General features: G+C 37.7%; 1 protein-coding gene across 2 annotated transcripts in view; it reads right to left on the reverse strand.

Annotated features, from left to right (window-relative positions):
• Positions 1-3,144: 3,144 nt before the first annotated feature.
• The window catches only part of GRK4 (G protein-coupled receptor kinase 4), a 40,954-nt gene continuing 20,139 nt past the window's right edge, over positions 3,145-23,959 (reverse strand). The window contains exons 8-16 of one of the 2 annotated variants that reach the window (XM_014936033.1): positions 23,551-23,691; positions 21,234-21,424; positions 16,440-16,477; positions 13,813-13,902; positions 13,057-13,265; positions 12,087-12,224; positions 11,305-11,442; positions 9,024-9,146; positions 3,145-7,667 (exon numbers count right to left, since the gene is read on the reverse strand). In XM_014936033.1, the coding sequence (XP_014791519.1) occupies positions 7,614-7,667; positions 9,024-9,146; positions 11,305-11,442; positions 12,087-12,224; positions 13,057-13,265; positions 13,813-13,902; positions 16,440-16,477; positions 21,234-21,424; positions 23,551-23,691 (1,122 nt within the window). In that variant the 3' untranslated portion in view covers positions 3,145-7,613. Of the gene's footprint in view, positions 7,668-9,023; positions 9,147-11,304; positions 11,443-12,078; positions 12,225-13,056; positions 13,266-13,812; positions 13,903-16,439; positions 16,478-21,233; positions 21,425-23,550; positions 23,692-23,959 lie in introns of those variants that run through there. The other variant, XR_001411263.1, reaches the window with a different exon arrangement.

The raw sequence follows: 23,959 nt of genomic DNA on the forward strand, positions 1-23,959 counted from the left end.
CCCCCCTCCTTTTCCCCCGCACGGCCTCGCTCTCCCCCGCTCGCCCGGCGCCCTCAGCCTAGCCGAGGCGCCGCCACAGCCCGCCCCGCGCCGCCCCTTCACTGCCGCAATGAATGAGGGAGAGGCCGCAGGGGGCCACAGGCGCTCCCCAGCCGCCCCGCCGCCATCTTGGGTGCCTCCCGTCAGTCCCCACGCCGCCGCCCCGCCCCCTTGCCCCGCCCACCCCGGGGCAAGGTCCCGCGGGACCCCAGCCGCGCGCTGGAATGCGCATGCGCGCGCCGCGAACACCACCCACCACTCCCCCCCACCCCCGCCCTGGTGTCACGCGCACCCTGACGTACGTATACACAGGGGCACGCGGGCTCGGTAAGGGGCGGGGCGGGAGGGGGAGCGACAAGCTTCCTGCCCAATCAGAGAGAGGGGCCCCGCCCCTTCCCCAACGCCAGAGCTGAGGCAGGCGCCAGCGCGTGCGGAGGGCTCGGGGCCGTCCCGCCGCGGCTGAGCGGGGAGGGGGCGCTGGGTCCTAGAGCCCGCCAGCCGCACCACAGCGCCCCCTGCTGGGGAGGGAGGCGGCCGCTCCGCCACCGCAGCTGGCCCGGGCCGCTCTCCGCTCCGTACCGGACGGGGGGGGGCCGCGGCGGCCTCCCCTTCCCCCGGCAGCGAGGCGGCTCCCCCGCGGGCAGCTGCAGAGGTGGGACCCCGGCGCCCATCGCAACCCGTCAGCAGCCCAGGCTCCGTGCGCCTGTACAGCGAGTTGCGGCGCCGGGGGAGCCCGTAGCTCGCCCGCTCGCCTCTCCGGCTGGCCCACGGGGCAGGGGGTGCTCGCCAAGGGCCATCCCGGCCCTTCAGGCTTAGGTCAGGCTGCACGGAGCGCAGAGAAACGCTTACTGCAACAGGACACCCCTGTCCTCCCGCGGGCTGGGGCTGGTGTATCAGAGGATACCCCTAAAGCACACATTAAACATACAGCAGACAGCATTTAAATCATTGATTCTATTCTTTTTAATTACTATGCCTTGCTGCTGACACAGATTTTAGAGGACAGTGGGCAAGAACTGGCTATGGAACCTGCTTCTGGACCACGCGAAATGGGTTCCAGCAATGGAAACACACAACCGCTCCAGGAACTCCCAGGAAAAGCAATTCCCAGTTAATGACTTAGTATCCAAGGTGGTTACTGCCAGGAGGGATGGACAAGCTCAGGTCTCTGGGTGTTCAGGTCAACATAAGCCCTAACAAAATCACCTTACTGATCCCTGCCAGTTTATAAACAGTTATATTTATAAATAAAGTTAGCTTCATTCACATGTAAATACAAGATGAACCGCCCGAAACGTCCCTCTGAAAATAAACCTATCTACAGTACCAAAAGCAATTCAACCTAAGAGCAAAACCCTTATTTTGTTATAAACATGTGACAAAATGGGAGCTTTTAAGGTAAAAAGAATATCGCTCCTGATCAGTTTATGATAAAGCTTGCAGAGAGTTTTCTCTGGAACATATGGACGATCATGAATTTTTTATTCAGCAAATTATACATGGAAGAAAAAAATAAAAAAGATGACAGGGTAGCTGGAGCGCTGCATACTGTGTGATAATTGCATGTGCCACTCCACGCTTTGAAATCAATTTAAGCACATTAAAAGGAGCATAAGCTCCTATCAAAGACAAAACAAGCCACCAACCAAGTCAGCCTTTGCGGAACCTGTTTTGAAGCCTTAGATCAAAGCGTGTGCCAGTCCCCTCGGGGCTGCTGACTCACGGCGGGAGTGCCAAGGCACTGCCTGCCCACCACCACAACTGCTCTCCCTCCTCCTCCTCCTCCGGCAGAGAACTCAGGGAAATCAGGTTTACCTTAGCAGTACCTTCTCCTAAGTCAAATTTACTGGTCCACATACCACGTCACCGATCCTCGTTCCAATCGCAGCTGCACTGGGGGAGGAAAAAAAAAAAAGTGACATAAAACTGGCAGGGGGCAAGAAGCAGCAGGCAGGGTTAGAGAACAGGCATTTTTGTAAAGCCATCGTTACCACAAAGAAAAATAAAGTCACAACCTCAACGGAGCAACAGTGAATATTTAAAAGGTTATACGTAATTTAGTGGGCAACAATAAATTAATCTCAACCTCCAGGAGAAAAAAAAGAAGAAACATAGAATCATAGAATTGTCTAGATTGGAAGGGACCTTTAAGATCATCTAGTCCAACCACCAACCTAACTCTGATAAAAACCCATCATAACATGCTTTTACTTTGTCTATAAGACACACGTGAACATCATTAACGTGACCACAGGCTACCTAGGCATAGGTTACCTCTTGACTTCATGTTTTTAAGAACACTTGGGACAAGCACATCAAGAAAATTTTTCACCCTGTCCCAAAGTCCCACTTGGGCTGGCATTTCTGCATTTCCACAAACAGCTCAGCAGGTGATTGGTACGACTCAATCCAACAGACTTCATGAGAGGGCTGACCCATGTACTCTGACATACGCACAGATAATCTGTGATACGCTGTAGCAGGGTTATATTATTGCTAATGTCACTTAATTTGAAGCTGCTTTGTACTAGTAATTGAGCGCTTAGCCCTTCAACTCATGCCATGAAATTGCAGCGAAAGCCTTTGCATAAACAGGGCAAGATGTTGAAAATACAAGCAGCCTACTGTTGAAAAATATTTGATACAAAAAAAACCCCCACAAATCCAACTGAGATTAAGGCATCAATTCTCTCAAGTCTGGTTAGTTTCCTTTGGTTAGAGGAGGAAATTTAATAAGCAGAATAAGGCTGGTGACGAGTAGAGCTACAGCTACTCTTGACCAACCTTGCATTCACATTCACTGCGTCATCACAGTAACCATGTTAATGAAAAACAGCCCATCTGTCTTTTCACACAGAAATTTACGTAGAAATCAAGATTCAGACCACAAGATAAGGTATCAATTGAGAAAATACAGCAGAGCTAGGGCACTTTCCCCTGGACCTGACAATCTTACATTGGTAAAGAACTTGCACTGCATGTCATACACATCTCCTCCGCTACAACAAGTTGTGAAACTTTTTTTTTTTAAATTACATTTTTTCTTTTATTTATCCTGGCTACCATGACAGGCATGGCAAATAAATCACATTAGACAGTAATACGTGTGGTTGAGATATGTGGCAGTGTTTTGCTTTTATTTCAGGAATAACAATGCTAGAACATCCAGGAAAACAGCTCATACAAGAACAGTTCAGTGGTTTGGAGATACTGGAACTAACGCATCGCATTTAAGAGTCAGCTTTGCTACACTTGGAAAGAATTCTGGTGTTTTGGACACATGTGGAACATGAGAAAAGTTACCTACATCTCATGTGCAAAACTCAAGATATGCCATAAGAACAATTACGAAATAAAAAAAGAATTGTACATTCAGCAGAAGAGACATCATCATCACCAAAATCAGATGGGTAGGTATTTCAAATCCGAGTAAACATTAATTTAGCTTAAACATGCTTTCCATTAATTTTTAAATTTTACTTCCATTTTTGAGTACTTCCTAAAGAAAAGTATTTTCTGAAAATCTATATTAAAGTGAAGGTGGTAATTCCCATGTTAAATTAGCATAATACTAAATTGTAAACCAAAGCAAAATAATATTACTTCTATTGACTTATTTTAGTAACTTGTAAACAGTATTCTTTGTACGAATGGCAATGAGAAATTTCTTACATCAGTATTGTTTGAAAAGTAATTGAAGTGCATTCTAAAAATGGATTTTCGTTGTTTTAAATAGCTTCTATCATTGATTTCTCAAATTAGACATAATTTTATTCTGACATGGAGATAATTCTCTTTCATAATCCCAAACCTTCCAATCTATTGTTTTAAGAATGCTTCAGAAATAAAAAGCCATACAAAATCTTCTATTAAAAGCTAAGATTTGCCAATAGTGCTCTCTTGGTTATGGAAATACCATGGGTTTTTTTCCTATTTATTATTCTACAGTCATTATTTTTAAGTGCTCGTTTTTTCATCTGAGACTGTTTCGTTGTTGTTATAATCCAGAAACATAACACCATCTCTGTTATGAACACTACAATGAAAAAAAAAAAAAAGCAGACAATTTTTTTTTATAGAAAGAGAACAACCCTGAGGCTTGAAGATTCTATTCTGTTGGTCACAACATTCAAAAGCATTAAGTAAACCAATAAGATACTGGTACATCATTTCACAGTTTCAAAATTTTGATCTAAATATATAGATTCATGAGGTATGCACAAGCAGACATTAAGACTGACTTACACAAATCCTTGGAAACACAAGCCACAGAAAAGGAGGGTTAATCTCACTTAAGTGTCTCCACAGAATTCCATAGATCTTTCCGTATCTTGCACCAGTAGAACAAAGCAGTTGGGCTGTGGATTGTCTTAAAGCCTTCTAACACATGAATCTACAATTTGAATTCATGGAGGTATAGTAAAGTCATTCTGAATGACAAGAATTGGCATTGGCTTTTTTTAAAAAAAAAAAAAAAAACAAACCAAAAAACCCCAAACAGCTTCATGGAAATAAAAGGGTACAGAATCAGTAACCACAACCTGCTGCCTTCCCCTTTCTTTGTCTCAGTTGTGTCCCATAAGAATCAAGAGCAAAGTTCTTATTAAGTGTATAACACAAATATTTTCCTTTCAGGTGCTCTCCCCTCTCCTTACTCTTTTCCCCACTTTCAAAATGCATCTCCAAGCTACTAATATCCCCGTAAAGAGATTTAACCCATGTTAGTCACCTTAGGTTAAACAGCGTAACATCTTAATCTCCAAGTACCATACAAGGAGAGCGATGCTGATCCTTCCAGGTTCTTATCTTTTCTAGTTCATTAGGGGATTCACAATAGATAATACCTAGTCATTATTATGTAGTTACATTTCTAGCCAAAAGGGACAAATTTATAATAGAAAAATGCCATCTTGAACCTACAGGGGGAAAAAAGCAAACAAACCTAAAGGAGTTTAGGTCCTAATCCTGCAAACATGCAGTTACTCAAAAACAATTAAATCATGTTCTTCAGAACATAAGAAAGAAAACTTTTGAAATGAAACAAAATAAAGCTTCACAAAAATGAACAAATCCTCTGCTTTTTTGCATGGTTGGAGTTCCCTGTCCAAAGAAGCAGACATATAAATAACCATTTCTTAGCAACAACTTCCCTTTTCTCTTTATCTGGCCTTTTTTCTTCACAGATCCCTGGAGAGTAAATGTTAAGTCTCAGCACTCCAAAACAGAGAAGTTGATTTTATTTATTAAGTTAAGATCTGCCCCCCCTCCCCAAATATGGAAAAAAAAATTGAAATACATGATAAACAGACTTTCAGGGGTTTTTTATTTATTAAAGCCAATTCCTATATTTTCTTCATAAGAATTACTCAGCTTGTGTCCATGGTATTCTTGCCCAAATTTCAAGTTGGTCTAAGCAGGCATGAAATCCAGACTGTCACCCCATATGTCACTTTTGCTACAGAACAGCAAACCTAAGATCTTAAAAAATTATACCTCTTAATCAAAGCTAGATGATCACTTCTCCAACCAGGTAGGTATTTATAAAAACACTTGTTACTTCCCTATTTTTCCATTCCCATCTTTTTGGAGTCCTACTGTTATTGTGGTATATAATAAAGAGGGTCAGGTCAGACCATGCCAGCTCATTGTCTCACACATAATGGTTCCAGCCAACACCCTTACTTCAGATATTTCTCTTTCTGTCAAGCTTCCCATCCCTTCACTATTGCATCAGACTGTCTTCCAGTAATTCATTCAAACTCTCCCTCTGCCAATTTCTCCCTTTGTACTTTCTATGGCAGTCATTTTGCTGTCCTCTGCTCTTTCAGACAGTGGGAAAAATGCACTGAAAACACAGCAGAGAGCCTCATTCCTCATTTCCATGGCACAGCAGCCAAGAGGAACAATTTCAGGTAGACAGCAGCTCAGCCCCTGCAGGATTCTGTTAACACGCTCGTTTTCAAAACTTTTTTCAAATTCTGACCCATTAAAACATTTGTCACTAGAGACAAAATACTGTGAATTAAAACCTGACGACAGGCTTGAGTATCAAATGTATCTTTTGAGTTTCCCAGAAGCAGCTTAAGTTTCTTGCAGTGGGTCTGCGGATCACAAGCAGAGACCTATTTGAGGTAGAGGGATATTGAGTTGCTCTCTGTGTATAATACAAGTGTGGTCTGGTTGGTGCCCTAGAGATTTGAGAGGAAAAAAAATGCATGCTCAGTGGAGATGAATATCCAGAATATAGAACAAAATATGTAACAAGAAGTCACGTCTCCAGCTCCAAGAGCTATTCCATTGTATTTCAAATCCCTAATTCAGATTTTGAAAACGGAAAAGGCTTTTAATGAAATGTGTTACCTAAATTCATTCTCATACACAGATTAGTAGTTTTACCGGAAACTTTACAAAATAAAAAGGAAGTCTGGCATACTTGGAGTCCAAAAGAAAGGAAGTTAGACAAACTTCCAAACAGCTGGAAGCAGTTTTGCTAATGAACATCAGGTAATCATAACTAAAACTTCAATACCAGCTCCACATCTGCATTAAGCAATCATTAAAGGCAGGCTTTAATGTTTAAGTTTTTTAAGGTTACAGAAAAGATTATTTACATAATTAAATTTGATACTTAATACTACCTTGTCCTTCTCTCATTGGCAGTGATTGCTGTCAACTCTGCAACATTGTGTATTACAACATAATAAACAGCGAAGAGGTTACTAACAAGACCCTATGCTTTGTTTTTGAACCCATTATAAAACTGTAACATCCTACACGGAGTTGTAAACAATCTCATTTACAGAAAAAAATGAAAAGGTGTCCCCACAGGTAAAAAGAAATCCTTTTAGGAAAGATAGCAAAGTACTCAAAATATAGTTATAAAATTTTGGCATAGGTTTACTTGCATGGTCCATGTCAAGAAACTGTATGGAGAGGATGTGGAAGATGGGTAGAACGGCGAAGAATGGAGTAATACGGTTGGTTACAGCATTAAGCTACATGTTCAGAATTCTCTATATATAGAAATACAGAAAGACATTCTGCAGAGCCAGATAGTAGAGAGCAATTCATAATAGCTAGCCACAGTGCACTGAATTCCTTTTTTTCCTTAGCAGTTGCTTGAGAGATACATTAGGTAATAGCACTGCCATGCTGCCAGATAATACCAGAATTATGAAATTTATCAGCACAGCAATTTTACTGTTAAGAAGACTCCTAATAAAGATCCTAATGAACAAGAAGAGTTTTACCAGGAGCATACAAAGTCAAGTTACATTGATACCATAGATATTATCTCTGTGCTTTAAAATCCTTTTAGTATTTCTACATTCATTCCACTGGAAAAAAAAATAAAAATCAAGATAAATCAAATACATACAGAAACACACGCACTCAAATGGCACTCATTGCTTTTTGTACAATTAAGCTTTAGTGAAAATATACATCTTAAAACAAATGAAGTACAAATGTACAAAAATCCTTGAACTCAGATAAAAAATATATATAATACACTTTGCTACAGAGATATAAAACATTTAAAGTTTGCTCATCCTTTCTGATGAGAGTAAAATGATTTAAAGTCTGGAGGACTCCTGCTCATCATCGCTGCAATCGGATTTAAAGCAGACCTGCAAGAGAAGACAAAGAGACAACTGAGCTGCAGAACTGACACTGTTGCTGGTTTGTGTGTTTCATGGGGCACAGAAAGGCTGGGGTGGAGGTTGTGTGGCTCTTTTTCCAGCACATTTTACTTCATACTAACTAAACGCTTTGGGAATAAGGAAACCATGACCCAAACCCAAATCTCAAATCATTAAAGTTGCATTTAACCTTAAGATCTTTCCTTTTTTTAACTTAACAGGACAATTAACTGCAGTCTTACTACTTCAAAACCAACTTAAGACTCTCAACCCATGTTTTGGGGTTTTTTTGTTTTTTTTTTTTTTTTTGGTTTTTTGGTTTTTTTATTCTTTCTCAATACATAGACCCGTATCTTGGAACAGTATGAATCCTGCTGATTCAGCTTGAAAAGATTACAGTAAGACACAAGCTTTAACTTCAGGTATGCAAGATTATTAGTACACTTAACCATTCCTTCTATTCCATTACTGTAAGTGGGGGAAAAGTGAATTTGAAAAGGTGAACTAAAAATGACAGTACTATTATACATTCCATTAGCATCGTACCATTTTAGAGAGGTGAATTACCAGCTGACAACAAAAAAATAATATCATCATGCAATTTTAATACATGGCCCTGTTGTGGCTACTTAATGATATGCTCCTGGCAATTTAAAAATTCCATTTCTGCTTGAAAGCAAAAGTGATTTCTGCAGAAGTGTTCTCTACTGGAATATGCTCATGCTTCTCAAGATAATTCCAACTCTGAGTGCCGTCACACTGAGCAAGCAGAATTGTGTACAACTTCAACTGAAAAAAAATCTCATGACCTACAAACAAGCACAATATGCCAGGTGTCTTTTAGGTGGTAAATACTCAATTCATATGCCTCTAAATGTTCCACGTATTATCTATTTACTCTGGCTGGGTACTCCTATCAAACTTACAAATTCATCAGCCAAACAGAAATGAGGCCCCCCTTTTACAGAGGGGGCCTCAATTATCTCTGAAGTCATCTCCCCAGGAGTTTTTCTAAAAACTGGCAAAATATGTAAAAAGCAAGACCCAAACCTTCATGAAAGAAAGATGTAGAGCACAGCCATTAACAGCATACACTAGCTTTCCCCCAGCTAACAGCTAGCAGACACCAGAGAAAGACTGAAGGCTGAGGGAGGAACCACTCCTGGAGTTAGAGGGATTGCTACAGTTTCTGGAACGCAGTACAGGGGCATCATCATAATAAACTGGATTTAGTTAGTTTCAGTATTCAGTGAACAACTTGTTTTTCCTACCACAAAATAATATAAAAAATGGAATGGGTGGTCTTACTGGTAATTTTCTTATGAAATAAATTAATACCCTTACCTCTCCACTAAAAAGTCTGTGAAAGAAGCCTCTCTTTGGCTTAGGAGACCTCTCTCTCTCTGGTGACACAGTACCATCAGTTTCATATGCGTTGATATCTTCAAAGCATCCCGTTTCAATCATCTTTAAAACATATGAAATATAAATGAAATATACATACAAGCTTCTCAAAACACATCCCATGTATTATCTATTTGCTCTGGCTGGGAAGTCCTAACAAACTTACAAATTCATCAGCCAAACTACACCCCTCGCAGAGCTCCATGAAGGCAGGCAAAATTTATCTCCTTGTGCATTCAGCAAACTGAAAAAGAGCAATGAGAGCACTATGATGCAGGTAAGTACTCAGATGCTCCCTTGCTGTGGTTGGGCATTTCTTCTGCCCACGATGCAATAAGCACAAGTTTTTATAACTAGAAATTGATTTTCCTTTCATCTATTCTGCTCAATTCAGAGCAGTCTAGCCTAAAAAATATAATATTGCTATACCCTGGACTGAACTTTATTAATAACCATGACATTGAGTATGGTATCGGGGGAATACTTTTTCACAAAGTGGACAAACTGCACTCTTGGGAAAAAAGCAGCTGATCTCTGACCACAGTTAACTCAAACATCATTCTGGTGTTTTGGGCAACCGTTTATCAAAACAGAACTAACATATAATATAATTAGAAATAAGGCAATGAGAAAGAGAAGGTAATACTTCATGAAAAAAAATTAAAAAAACAACAAACATATAAAGAAGCTAGGTCTCTGGTGACAAGCAAGGGATTTTGAAATAATCTGTGTTTGTATACACAGAAAACAAAAGAATTAAAACCACAATTACTGGGTGCAGAAAGGGCAGCAGAAGGAGTAAACGCCAAAATGTAAAACAGACGTGGTCAGGAGGAGAGGGGTTAATGCCCACAGGTAGGTTGGCTTTTATCAGTGAGTGCCACTGATACACATCTATCATAATGAGCATGCAACCAAATGAGTATACCTTGTAGAGGGAGAGGTTCCATAAAGAGGATTAAGAAGAAATGTGGTCTGCTTTTGTTGTAAACCATGACCTTAGGTAAATTATGGGGGGGAAGAGGAATTCTTAAGAGACTGAGAGCAAAGATTTGAGGGGAAGCTCAGTAACATGAACTAAAAGAAAAAATAAGCACAAATGCAAAATGAAGTCTGCAGAATTACTCCCTGAAGGCAAGGAATTACCATCCCCAGAATTCCACAATGACTTTCTACTTTATCCCTCTATGCATGGTTAGAGTTAGTAAGCTGTGGTGCATTTCTTAATGACTGGATCATACCCTGAATTTCAGAATTACAACACAGCACAGGAAATATTTGTTTCTCCAACAGTTCATTGCTTCTTAGTGAAGACTTTCTATGTCAAATGACACCTTGCAAATCTCCTTAATGAAATGCAAAAAAAACCAAAAGGGAAACAAAAGAGAATGTACTTTTTTCTCTGACTTGTTCAGAAATCGCTGATCTTTTGTGTTCAAGCTTTAAATGAAATTTAAACAATCATATCAGGAAAGAAACTACATTAGTACAATTAAAGACAATACTGATTTCAGAAATTTATGAACATGTTCTAATAGGAGGAAGGCATTCACAAGAACTAGATTCATTTTAGTTCTAGTAACTAGAATTGTACTGAGTGCTCCTTCTGAAATAATGAAGATTTGAATTTCCCAAATATAGACTGAACTGCACGCAGAGGTAGCAAAATTCTAGTATTCTATGCAGAATACTAGAATACTCATTCACTAGACAGATGAAAAAGCTTTAAGAAAAAGTCTGACTCAATCGATGTTTAATTGTTTGTTTTGAAACCTTAGAAAAAGTGAAATCTGCAGTATCACCTGGATACTCTATTGACATACAGGCCTGATACACAAACAGCTTGCACTGCACCTCTTTGCTTTTGAATACTTTGGAGAGCATTCTACCCCTCTCCTATGAACAGCAATAGTGAATAACATGTGATGGAAGAACAAGGAAAATATGGTGATACTGATGCTAAATACTGTTTTGTGGCTGTATCTATGATGACAAGATGCGAGATTCTATTTATGCAAATTTACCATAGATCTCAATTTTTGACAAGTTGTTTATGTTTTGGGAAAAACTTTTCTCTGAAGCCTCTCAGCAATGAAGTCTAAATAAATAACTTCTTTACATCTCACAGCGAAAGTTAATACTCATAATTATATCCCTTCTTAAATCTTCTATATTGCTGTGCTAAAGAAAGTAACGAAGTTTTTGATGAAATATACAATACCTCATTTTGCCAAGGGATTGAGACACAACCCGTAACAAATTTGGAATAGAAGTCATCATCTGTAGTATCCAGGTTCACTCCTTTTACTGTTGAGAACTGCTCTATGTCCAGGACATCTTTACAATACACGGCACGTGGCTGCAGTACAATACAAGATCACTTCATTAAGATTCTGGGTTGGTTGGGGATGTGTGTGTGTGTGTTTTGGGTTTTTTGGTTTGGTTTTGTTTTTTTTACTTTCTGAGCAGAGCAGGAATTAAATGTCTGCAATTTTATATTTGACATTGCTGATCACCAAATTACACTATGCTACAAAACAGAAATGGAAAAACTTAAAAGACTCTTGTCACAAGGCACCTGAGTGATTCAATCCATCCTGCAAGTAACAGCAAAGAAATAGCAAAACCAGAAGCAGCACGCAACTGCTCTGGGTTTCTTAATGGCTGTCATAATTCACTCATCTTCTGTCACCCTCCTTTCAAATCCAGAGTAATTTCTTCAAAGCTAATCTTCATTTGTTCAGCACCTAACCTAGGGAAGTAGACTTTCAAGGGCTACGAAATCAGCCACAAAGCTCCCTACACAATACCACTATTGAAAATTGTTCTGTGATCTCAGATAGAATGTCACAAAACAACTAGCCATCAATAGCTACAATGGCATTCTTCTGCCAATTGAACTAACTTAGAAAGGTTTCTCTGGAGTTCACATGACTGCTGACACAGAATTATGACAGTTCTTGCCTTTTTAGATAACTAATCAAATCTGTCTCACCTACTTACATCTGGCAAGAATGGAGGTTCTAACATGTTAGCTTCTAGCCTCTTGAAGTTAATATTCTTGAAAATAGGATGTTGCTTTACAACAGCAGCTCCATCTTCAGTGCAACCCAGTCGCTCCCCTGGATTTTTAGCAAGTAACTGCAAAGATACGGAAAAAATGGCTGCTCCAGTGATATAATCCCACAATAATAATAAAAAATAAAATCTATATACAACATCTTTCCAGTAAGTTTATTTGGTTATTTGGCCTTTTATTAGATGAAACTCATCACGGTATCAAAATGAACCGGAAATCCAAACTACAACATTCTGGGAGCAAAAAGATTTTTCAGTAGACAAAAGAATCCTGAAAGTAGATCATTTGAAAATTATGCCCAAAGTGATATGAAAATATTTCAATTGATGCCATGCTAAATAGACTCTACAGTACAGACTTTGTAGTAGACTTTACTTTCAGGAAATACGGAGTTACTTAAGCCCACTGGGCAAAAAAAAGTAATGCACCTATTTTGCATAAACTAGTAAAGAAAGCTTTTGAAGCTTTCTGTATAGACACGTTTCTTACTAAATTTAAGAACATGCAAAATAGAAGTCTGCTGTTATCTTGTACAGGCTATATTAGGCAAGGAAACTAGTATACTCTGCCATTTCTTCACATACAGTATCAAAGCTGAGCATGCTATTGTACTCCACCTATAACTACATGCGGTCCAAGGAGTACTGAACCTTTTCATTCATGTGATGAAAAATCCATTTATGCAGCCTTCCTTCATCTTGAAAAAAGTTCTGAATTCTCAAAGTTTGATAATTGAACAATCCATGGGGAATCACAAATTTCCATCTGAACTGAAGAAAGATTTAAGAACTCCAACTTCGAAAAATTTTCAATAGAAGATGTTAAAATAAAGTAGTTCATCTCTTAAAAAGGATTAGAAATTTGATTTTCAAACCTCTATGTCTCTTCACCCACCATCCTGCAGATGGACTTTGCCTCCTCTGAGAACTTGTCTGAGTATGTTTCCTGGTCTTCCTTTACTCTCCGGTCAATCTCATCCCGTTTGACCCTTTCCTTATGCTTCCTGAATGGAGATTGTCCTTCAATCATTTCATAAATCAAGCACCCAAGACCCCACCAATCCGGGCTGAATGTGTACTTTTCATTTTTGAGCACTTCTGGAGCTACAAAACAAAAACAAAGGAATCCCCATGACAATTCATTTTAAATTAACTAATTAAATATTGAAAAAAAATCTCAGACACTCATTTGGCTTTGTGCAGAGATCTTTGCATAACTCCTCCGTACTTCGAAGAAATGTTAATTTCTACAGCAAGGGCTCTTTATATCCAAAAGAGGCACTTAAGTTCTTTAACATTTAGGATTGGTATTGTTTACAAACTAAGAATGAATGTCTTCCAAAGCATGGAAAAAATTGTGTCGTCATAGTAATTCATCTGCTTTCCCATGACCCTAAATCTCTTTCAACCTCACAAAAAAATTCAGTGCCTTCTTGAAGTTCTACCTAAAGCTAGAATTTTCAGAGTTAAGTTTTCAAGTTTATCAGCAGGCTTATAATTGACTACTAACATCTAACATAACATAACCTTTCTTCCCATAAAATGTCTAGTAACTAATCCAGAACAAATATAGTTCTTTGAACAAGTCATTCACATATTCACAGAAGCAAATTTTCTGGTAAAACATACTAGCAAAGGATACTTTACATACCCATGTAACCAACAGTCCCAACCCGCCCTCGGACCGTTTCTCCTTCTGGAATCTGCACAGCTAATCCAAGATCTGAAATTCTGATATGTCCTATTTATGTTAAAATAAATTACACATGGTCAGCAAATAACAAAATATTGTCACTTTTAAAACAAAACATATCTGTAGCATACCTCATCAAAAAAGCCACCCCAAAACAGCAAAACATTCATATACTCCTGCCACTAAGGTTATTTAACTGAACTAGAAAAAAGTGATTTACCATTATTCAACCATCCCTTAAATACGTAAAGGAAGAGAGGCACAGATCTAACTGATTTCCTGAAGGTCATACAAAAAAAATTTGCAGTTAAGTACTCCAATTGCTGGCTTTGGCATAGGCTGCTACTCTAGGACAAACAGAAATGATGACTGCTCATTTCAAATTCTGTATGTACACATCAGATGCTTGCATTTTTCTGTTCTGCATTCCCACTACAAACACTTGGCTTTCTGGCTTCCTAACAAAACATCAGAATTTACTCCATTTATTCCAAATATGAGAAAACTGTAGCCTGTACTGAGACATCAGGTTTTCCTCTAATATGCTAAGCACAAGTAACTGGAACTGCTATCCCCACTCCCACCCCAAAAGAAAAGTAGCCTAGCTGTAACCTACTTATTCTTATTTCTAATTTAACATATTAGTTCAGTATTAGGATTTCCCCATCTCATGAACGAGTCCAATGTAGATAACTTCAGCTTCTATTTGACTTTATAAGCCAACTTCTCAAGTTGACTACCTTTCCTATTGTGCGTGGCATTTACAGTAGTACCTATGTAATGCTGAAGTAGTGTAGTGGAAGACTATGATTTATTACAAAGAACACTGCTCAGATGGGGAAAAAGCCCAAGAAGGGCAATGGGAATAAGTTCATCCCACCCTCCCTTACATCCCCATGGACAGATATAGCTCTTTGCTGGACAGACTCTACAGCAAATGATTCAAGACAATTCAAGCCAAGAACTGTATCGACATGTTTCTAATTTAAAAATGCATAATGTACTTCCTTAATAAAAATATAAAAGGTTAGACAGAAGAAAGGACAATTACATTTTCAACTCATTTTTAAAACACTAAATTGGCAGTCATCTGTAGTAGAAAGATTCAGAGGGGAAAAAAAACAATCCAAACCAAAACCGACACTTATCTCTAGTACTGGATATAAGGACAGGATACCTTCCTTTACAGAAACATCACAGATTCACAGATTAATTCAGGCTGGAAGGAACTTCAGAAGGTTTCTAGTACAACCTTCTGAGCCAGCAGTCAGCCCAAACTGTTCAAGGGTTTTTAAATTCTCATGGAAAGCCTCCAAGAGTGGACACTGCATCACCTCTCTGGGTAGCCCATTCCAATGCCAAAATGTCCTTTGTGCATATATACTCTGGCATTCAAAAAGCTCTACAGCATCAGTGTTAGTTAGAAGCATATTAATTTCTTATTTACATGTGACAGATAATCAAGGGGTGGGCAGGGAGAGTGGAGAAAGTCAAGTGCCACTCTATATACTGGTTGGAAATAACTAAATGCTCTTGAGCAGCAAATGCTATTTTAAATTCACTCAGATGCTCTTCTGTTCTCTGACATCTGATGAACCCCTTTTCAAGTGCAGGATCTGAGCTCCTGAAGCGATTTTCTAATTAGTCTCCTGTGCTCTCTGGAACAAGATCAGAATATCCCTGGCAGAGAGAAAGCATTCTAGTGCAGTCCTGCAAGGCCACATTTTTCCTCAAAGAAGTCTTTGGCTTTTGCAAGATACTGCTGGAGAGGAAAATGAAAGAATGCATTTGATGTTTAGCAAAGCTTTAGCTCTTGACTTCTCCCAAGCATCACCTTTTTAGTATTTTATCAGTCAGAACATGCTGACTTTAAAAAAACATAAATTGTGCTAATGACTTCAAAACAGTTTTGCCTTAACTAAAACACTCAACAATTACAAGAACTGGTATTATTCATCCACAGCTTAGAAGAAGGTAATTTCTGCACACGTTCTACAGTGAATTCAAAAGATTGGGTAAATTTTATACAAAGTCATTAAAGAAAATTAATTTGGCTTTTGAAAAATAAAACCCCACAAACACTTATTCATATTACTTGTACTTCCTTGATTCCTTCCAGCCACATACACATCACTGACCATCACACCTGTTTTAGTTGAAATGTTAAACAGAAATGCTTCAGATTTCTTTTCTTCTTTATTGCTTAATTATAGTTTATGAAGTAAAATTCTGGCCCCACATCTAACAAATTACATTTTCATAGTAAAAGACAAAGACAAAAAAAAATCCATAAGAAAATTTTAGCCATCTTAAATCAGGGATGGGGGGAGAAGGAGGAGCAAAAGGGGAAAAGTAGTTATTTTAAGGCAGGAAACTGACCTCCCAAACATCATCACTGTCATCTCCTAACACCACAGTATTTCCCCCTACTTTCCAAAAAGCAAGGACAGTTTTTATTTAGTTCTAAAGTTAACATTTCTCAGTTAGGTCCCTTTTGTTATGAGGAAACATAACTTTAATTTCTGGCACAGTATTAATTAGATTTGTAATTCCCCATTTCAAAATTAATTTTAATATTTACTTACCGCAGTCATCAAGGAGTATATTTTCAGGCTTCAAGTCTCTACAAATCAAACAGAATAGAAACATGAATTATACAAAGGCAAAATTATTAGCCATCATCAAGTGCAACTGAGGCGATGTAAGACTTCTTCGCTCCGATTAAAGCTATTTTTCCAGTTTCCACCTATATACAAAAAAAAAGTTGTGAAGCTGAAGACCTATACTGCAAATGGTTTAACACCACAGAACTCTTGAGATCCATTTTTTCAAACTCTCTAATCCATTTATATTAACAACAGCAATTAATATTTCACAGATGAGAAGCTTTCTCTACACAACACTAAAATCCTGGTATAAAGAACCACCAATTTACACCCAAATTTGTGCTCATAAATGAAAGGTATTTCTCCTGAAAGCATAAGCAATACAATTCCACAATGGTAAAACACATCAGTGCCTGCTGCAGTTTGATGCTGACCCCTTGCTGTATTCCACCCCATGGTATCAAATATCAACAGAGGGTAATACTCCCAAGACTAAGCATCAGCTTCGTATCTCCCATTCCTCCTCCATTCATTTGGATATGCAGCTTCTAAAGCTTACTAGACACTTGTATCTAGTTAGGATTCTTTGCTGTCAACTTTTTAAGAGTCTCTACCACTTTCCTGTAAACACAAAAAGCTTTCAGACGAAATTTATTTTAGCTATTAAATGCTAGCAAGACTCAGGAAAGAGCAAAAAGGGCAATTCATTCAGTGTTGCAATTCTGCATTTTATAGGCGTCTTCTTGTACATTTTTACTTTAAGAACAAAAGAAGAAAATCAGTGGGATATTTGGATTCTGAACCCCTCTTCCCCACAGGAAAATTTGTGGAGTCACTATAGCTGAATCAGAAGCTGTCCAAAGGTTACTTCTAGGATTTATCCTCTAGCAGATTCTACGGAGAACATACATATTTTATATATATATTATTTATATGCAGAGATTATATGTATAAAACATAATATATATTATATATATAATTGTGATACACATCAGAAAGTATGTGGATTGCAATACAGTTGTATTTATTCCACCATAGATATTGTAAGGCCAGAAATAGCCAAGCAAAAATCAGCACTTGGCTAAAGAGTCAGTTATGAATGAAATATATTATTAAAAACAATAAGTATATAAATGTATAGTTGTGAGAAAAAGTTATTAATATACAAGCAGAAAAGATTGAATAATGTAAAATAAGCTATTTCAGAAAGACTGACTCCAGAATTTACATTCAAAATGAGAGAAATATACACATATATTTGTTTACCAAGAAATCCGTATGCTTTTTTTTTTTTCCAAATACCAATAAAATGATGCTCTGAAGTACGTGTAGCCAGGTCAAAGTTTCATTATTTCATGAGATCAACTGTATAAAGTCAGCAAGACATGTTCCTCCTAATACTTTTAAGTCTAGACAGTCCCCATAATGTTAATCATTTGACATTAGATATGAGATTCCAATACAAGAGACATCAGGAGAGATCAGAGTATAAAAATTAAAAAAAAAAACCCAAACAAAAAACCCCACACCGGTACCAAAAAAGATAAAGAAAATTCAGCTCAAACTTTAGGTACAAAACCATCTACTTTAAAGCACGTAATATATTCCCAGGTTAACTCAAGTAAACATGTTTAAGGAGTTCCATAGCCTTTAAGGTTGATTAAAGCCTAACCTAAAACTTAATACTTACTAGCAACTTCTGCTGCTTAATAGAAGCTAATGCTGTTCTGACATGATTTTGATCAGTCAATAGTAAAACTTGTTTCTAGCCAAAATTCCAGCTCTTTAATGCTATTAGTTTCTAGTCCTAGCAGTTTTGCTAAGAATTCAAGCTTTTGGAAACATTTAGCTATAAATTCTAGGTCTGAGGTCCTGGCTTTGTGGTATCAGCCTTCTCCCTTTCCCCTTCCTTCATCATGACAGAGGCCAAAGTCCCAGTTTCTGCTGGAATACACAGATGCTAGTCCCGCACTGGGCAACGGGCTCGGAAGGAGAGCTGGCAATGCAACTCTGGCAACAGGGGCAGCAGTTTTCCCTTATGAAGCAGAGAAAGGTTGGAGGACTCCAAAGCTCACAAAACTAAGAGGCTCATTAAAAAGACTTAGAAATTATACATTTATTTTAAATTGGACTAAACAAGCAGTGGTCTATTTTTGCTATAGCTTACACCAGTTCTTCCTCTAGAGAAAGTTTCTGAATAAAAATCCTTCAGGGGATTTAACTGTAAAGTTGTCTACTCTGAGCATAGGCACGAGGCAGGCAAGGAGCTACTTGGTTTGTCCACTACAGCTTCAACAGGTCTCTGAGCCTGATCTTTGACCTTCCAGGCACATACGGTGGTGCTATGGGCACCTACATGAGTTTGTGAGGAAAATGTAGGTATCCAAGCAGCTTATCCGATAAAAAACACTACCATCCTTGAGGACTTAGGAGAACCCCACCAATTAAGTCTCTTTTGGAAAGCAGTTCACTTGTTCCCTACTCTGTCTTAGAGCAAAGTCAGGATTTGTATAAGTCTTATCAGACTTTTTATGTAGCAGATGGATGAATAGCTCCACTGCTGCCTGTTCCTGTCTGTTTGCTTATTTTTCTAATATCAGCAACATATGGCAAGTTAGAGTTTCACGAGCTACCACAGAACAAGCAAACCGGCTCAATTGCTGTCACAGTCTGCTTCAACAGTGAAAGCTATTCTTCCAAAAAGAGAGTTTTAAACTCCTCCTTTAAAGCTGGAAAACAAATGCAGTAGTAGATTTTGAGATACGGCAACAAGGAAAAGAACTCACTCCAATTTCAGAAATTCAGTGGTCCTACCAGTATTAAATACTTTCAAAATGATAGCAAAATAAGAAAAACATTCTTTCTGCATTTTCATGCCCTGCAAAATGAGAAATATTAGTTGCCAAATTTTGGAAAAATAAATCATTGAATCAATGAAAATGTGCTTCATTGTGTTCTCCCTGCCTTCCAACAACATCAAAACTGGAGGCTGCCAGCATAACTTCTCTGGTGAGAATAAAATAATTATGGCAAATTATCCCAAGCTTTCTGTTTCGCTAATCATATGTAATCACTGTACTGCTACTTAAATGCATTTCCATTACGATGTCCAATAGAGAATTTTGATTGTGTAACATATCACTGTAATTGTGACAGGCTGAAGACTTCCATGACCACCTGTTTTGGCTTCTTGACTTTAAAACTGTAAAATTTACAACTACACTCCTAAATGCATGATGCAAACAGAAATACATATAGAAAAAAATAATCAAGAAAAAAACCTACCATGAGCAAAAGAGAAGAAACAAAACTTTGTTTTACAAAAAGTTGGTCATTTGATATTAAAAAACAGGGCTGAAAGTGATTCTGCAGAGAGCGTAAAATTTTCCAAGCATTTTTTAGTTTTAGTACTCAAGCACAGTTGAGCTGGCAGGGTATAATTAGAGTCTCTTTTTGTCTGTTTACATATTGGGCAGGAACTCCTTTAGTATGTCCTATACTGGATTGTTTAAGTTTAATCATAAAACCTGACGGCGTTATTTAAGCCCTTCTTTCTCCTCCGAGCATACAAATTATTCAGTTACTAACACACGTACAACTGTCTCTTGGTCCTTCATTTTTGTTATGAACAGAGGACTAAAAATAATTCCCATTATTTTAATTGCAATGTTTTTACTCAGAGTTGGTTGTGAATCTACTTCTGCCCTTGCTCATAAATTTAATGCCATGCAAATTCCTAGTAATTGGAAACTGATCGTTTATTAGCACAAAACAGGACAGAGATACAGACATCAAGACCGCTCCAAAATAAACCACAACCACTGCAAAATCTGGAATTACAGGCGGAGGACAATAAGATTTGACATTATGCATTTGAAGGTCTTCTTGTAGAGCAAATAGCTAACAAGTTGGGCTTAAACACAAGGGTTGTGGGTTTATTTTTGTTGTTTTTCTTTGGGTTTTTTTATTGTTGTTTTGTATTTTAAACAATCAGTTCTGTTTTCACTTGGGCAATATGAAATGACCTACTTGTAGCTCCATATGAGGGAAATGATGAGCAAAACCATTCATCCTTGCTTCCCTCCTACATGCCTGCCAAAACACACTGCGTAACATTGCAAGATTGGCCAAATTCTTTAGGGAACCACATACAACCACCAGCATAAGCCCGATTTATTCTGTGGTTCTGCCACTTTCTGCTGTGTGTATGTTAGTCCTTTGTCCTGGGGAGGGAAAAGACTAAAACCGTAACATTAAAGTTATACTTTAAATCTTCCTTGAGAACAAGTGGTACTTGGTGTTACACACCCGAAATATACAGAAAGTGTTCTTGGCCCACCACCAAGTTCGTTTTGCTTGCTCTGTAATATTAATACATGCCAGGGGTTAAACAATGTATGTACAGAGACAGAAAAGAGCACAAAATCATACAATCTAGATTACAATTCATGAGGCTTCTGACAGTTGCATTAATACAAAAGCAATAAAGTGTTTATTGGAGGAACATAAAATAAAAACAGAAGAAAGAGGGCAATATGAATTATAACTGACTTTCTATCCTCTTAGGGGTAACAAGCAATGCAGTAAGGGCCTTCTATAGCCTTCTGTGAAATTCTACTTTAAGGAGTGGGCAAGAATACAATTCCATGTTCCGAAAACAACTTTCACTATGAAGTTGAAGTCTAAACTCACTTTAGTAGAAAACAATTAATACATTCAATGGTAAACAGATGTGGAAAATTCAAGGTACGAGTAACTGTAAATGACACTCACCTGTAAACAATTCTCTCCTTCTGCAAATCCTCCAGACCACAGCACAGTTCTGCAGCATAGAAAATAGCCCTTTCTTCATCAAAGCCAGGATTTCCCATGTTATATATGTGAAACTTCAGATCCCCTCCATTCATTATAGTTAATACTAAACACAGGGCATCTTTCGTCTCATACGTATAGGATAAACTAACCTAAAAATGGGGTAAGGAGAGAAGACAATCATTATTCATTCATAAACCCCAATACAACTCACAGCTCTTTTTTTTTTTTTTCCCCTTCTCAATACAGGCAACATATGAATCCTTTTTAAATGCAAAAAAGAACAAAACAGCCAAGAAGAGAATCGCTCCTGTCCAGTACTTGAAGACAGAAAGTAATTCAGATGAATTTGCAGGCGCACACAAACCCTACATTATCACCATACTAAAGTTTAGTGACATCTTTTTAGATACCATAGAGCTCCATCTCCATCCAGACAATAGATTCACTGATGATGCACCTCAGCTGCACATTATCTATATTACTCTTTGTAAAGATAATGTGCACATATATCTTATTTTATTAATACCTCAGAAATTATGCATTGTTAAACCATTTTCCTGAACTTCTACAAGACTCAGAACTGCCCTACATTAGAGAAACTTAAAAAATTATTTAGATCAAATGTGTAATTTCTATTGCTCCTTCCGCCTCCCCAGATAACCACATATTTCCCTGGCTTTGAACCTGTCAACAGTAAAGACTTAGTGTAGTTCTTTATAGGCTTTCTTCTCACTGTATTTGGAATGAGGTGCTGATAGGGAAGGAACAAAAGTCAGTAGGATTTTTTTGACTCAATAAATGTATTTTAAAATGTTGTACAAGTACAAAAAGGCAATAACTCAGTAATAAGTCCAAACTCTTCCTTCAAAAGCATAAATCCAGTACTAAATAATAAAATGAAATAAATATACAAATCAGCTACTCAGGACAAGGGTTCCTATTTTTTTTAATACACAAAGTTTATCCGAAAATACATATATATATATATGTTTATAAATAGCTTCCATTACCCTCTACCACAGGTACTTTAAAATCCAATCTCAACAGCAATACAAAATTTATCAGTAAGTGGAATTGAAAACAAAACAAAATGCATTTCAAATTAACATTTAAATGACAACAATTCAATGAAAAAAAAACAACCAAAAATCATTACCTGGGGGAAAAGTTTAACTGGCATATCTTTGATCATTATAAGTTATTTCACTGCTTACTAATTAGAGCTACTAACAGACCATAATTTATGTGATAGTATCACATTAAAGTACTAAGACTTTCATTCTGTGGAATTTCTATTAAAAAGTTATGTTAATTGTTTCATATCCAACATACCTCTTTAAGCCTTAATACACAGAAAAGCAAGATAAATAACCTGAATTGATATACTAGTCAAATTTCATGTTTAGCTTGAAATGTATAAGCAATATAGTAATGAATGCTATGAAAACTATATAAAAAATATAAAAACTCTACTATTAAAAGTCACAGAAATGGATATGCAACTTCTAATGGCAACTAAGTGGGAGATTCTCATGAAGTCACCCCTTTGAAAGGGCATTTATCAATAACCTCCAAAAAGAAATCAGAAATCAGCATTAGTTACAAGAAAACAGGAATGTGGGTGGGAAGAAAGGGGTAAGAGAAGAAAACAGAGAGCAAAAGAGAGAGCAATGCATTGGAAGAAGAGACAGGGGGAAAAAAAAAAAAAAAAAAAAAAAAAAAAGCATTCATTTCCTAACTTTTGCTTCAAGAGGCTGTAATTACATCTGGGGCCCTAGTGCCAGTCACTATAAACACATCGTGAAATAACAGTCAAAAAAAAAAAAAAAAAAAAAACAGAAGGAAAAATTAGGATGGAATATAGTATGTGGAATATGCTCTTTATTAAATTTAGGCAAATATACTCAGTCATAGGCTGCAGCAGAAATAGAATTGAAGTGATTATTCGAGTCTGAGTACCACAAAATAATCTGGTCACCTTTAAATAGAGGACAAAGATTCAGTAGCATCAGCATGCTGAATTACAACCTAATGTTTTGGCTGTAAGGCAGGCAGACTACAACCGATTTCATATTGAATAAAAAAGCCCTCTGCACAGAGCTACTCATAATCACACACAAAACATACTTATTATTATATCAATCATATATCTCAGCAGTCCTGCATTCTAAATCGATTAAAAAATGTCTTGTGCCCACAAGGTCCTGGAAAAGACTGAAATGAAGCCAAAAAGCAAGACAAACTTCAGAGAATAAGATCAGAAGTAGATACTTACTACAAACCTACTATTCACTTTTTCTAGAATTCTTTTTTCATTTAGAGCCATTGATTCTCCTTTTCTCTTCTTTATTCTCTTTTTTTCTAGCTTTTTACAAGCATACATTTTTCCTGTTGCCCGGACTTGACAGGCACACACCTAAAAAAGAAGGAAGGTGTGTCAAAGCATTTTCTTAAAGAAGATAAAATTTTATTTTATTTTTTCACTCTTGAATGCTCTCAGAAAATGAAGGTCTGTAAGCTTCAATACAGAGCTTTCACCCATGAAACAACTTTGAAGGGCCACAGAAGCTGTAGCAGAGGTAGAAAAAGTGATTATACAGGAGCAAACCCATTTTTGTTGGGGTTGAACAGTTGAGTGAAACTGTGGATTTTGTGTTGGTGAAAAACCTGACTGTGGTAACAGT

Source organism: Calidris pugnax, unplaced genomic scaffold (assembly GCF_001431845.1).
Source record: "Calidris pugnax isolate Ruff unplaced genomic scaffold, ASM143184v1 scaffold14, whole genome shotgun sequence".
In the NCBI taxonomy this organism is placed as follows: domain Eukaryota; kingdom Metazoa; phylum Chordata; class Aves; order Charadriiformes; family Scolopacidae; genus Calidris; species Calidris pugnax.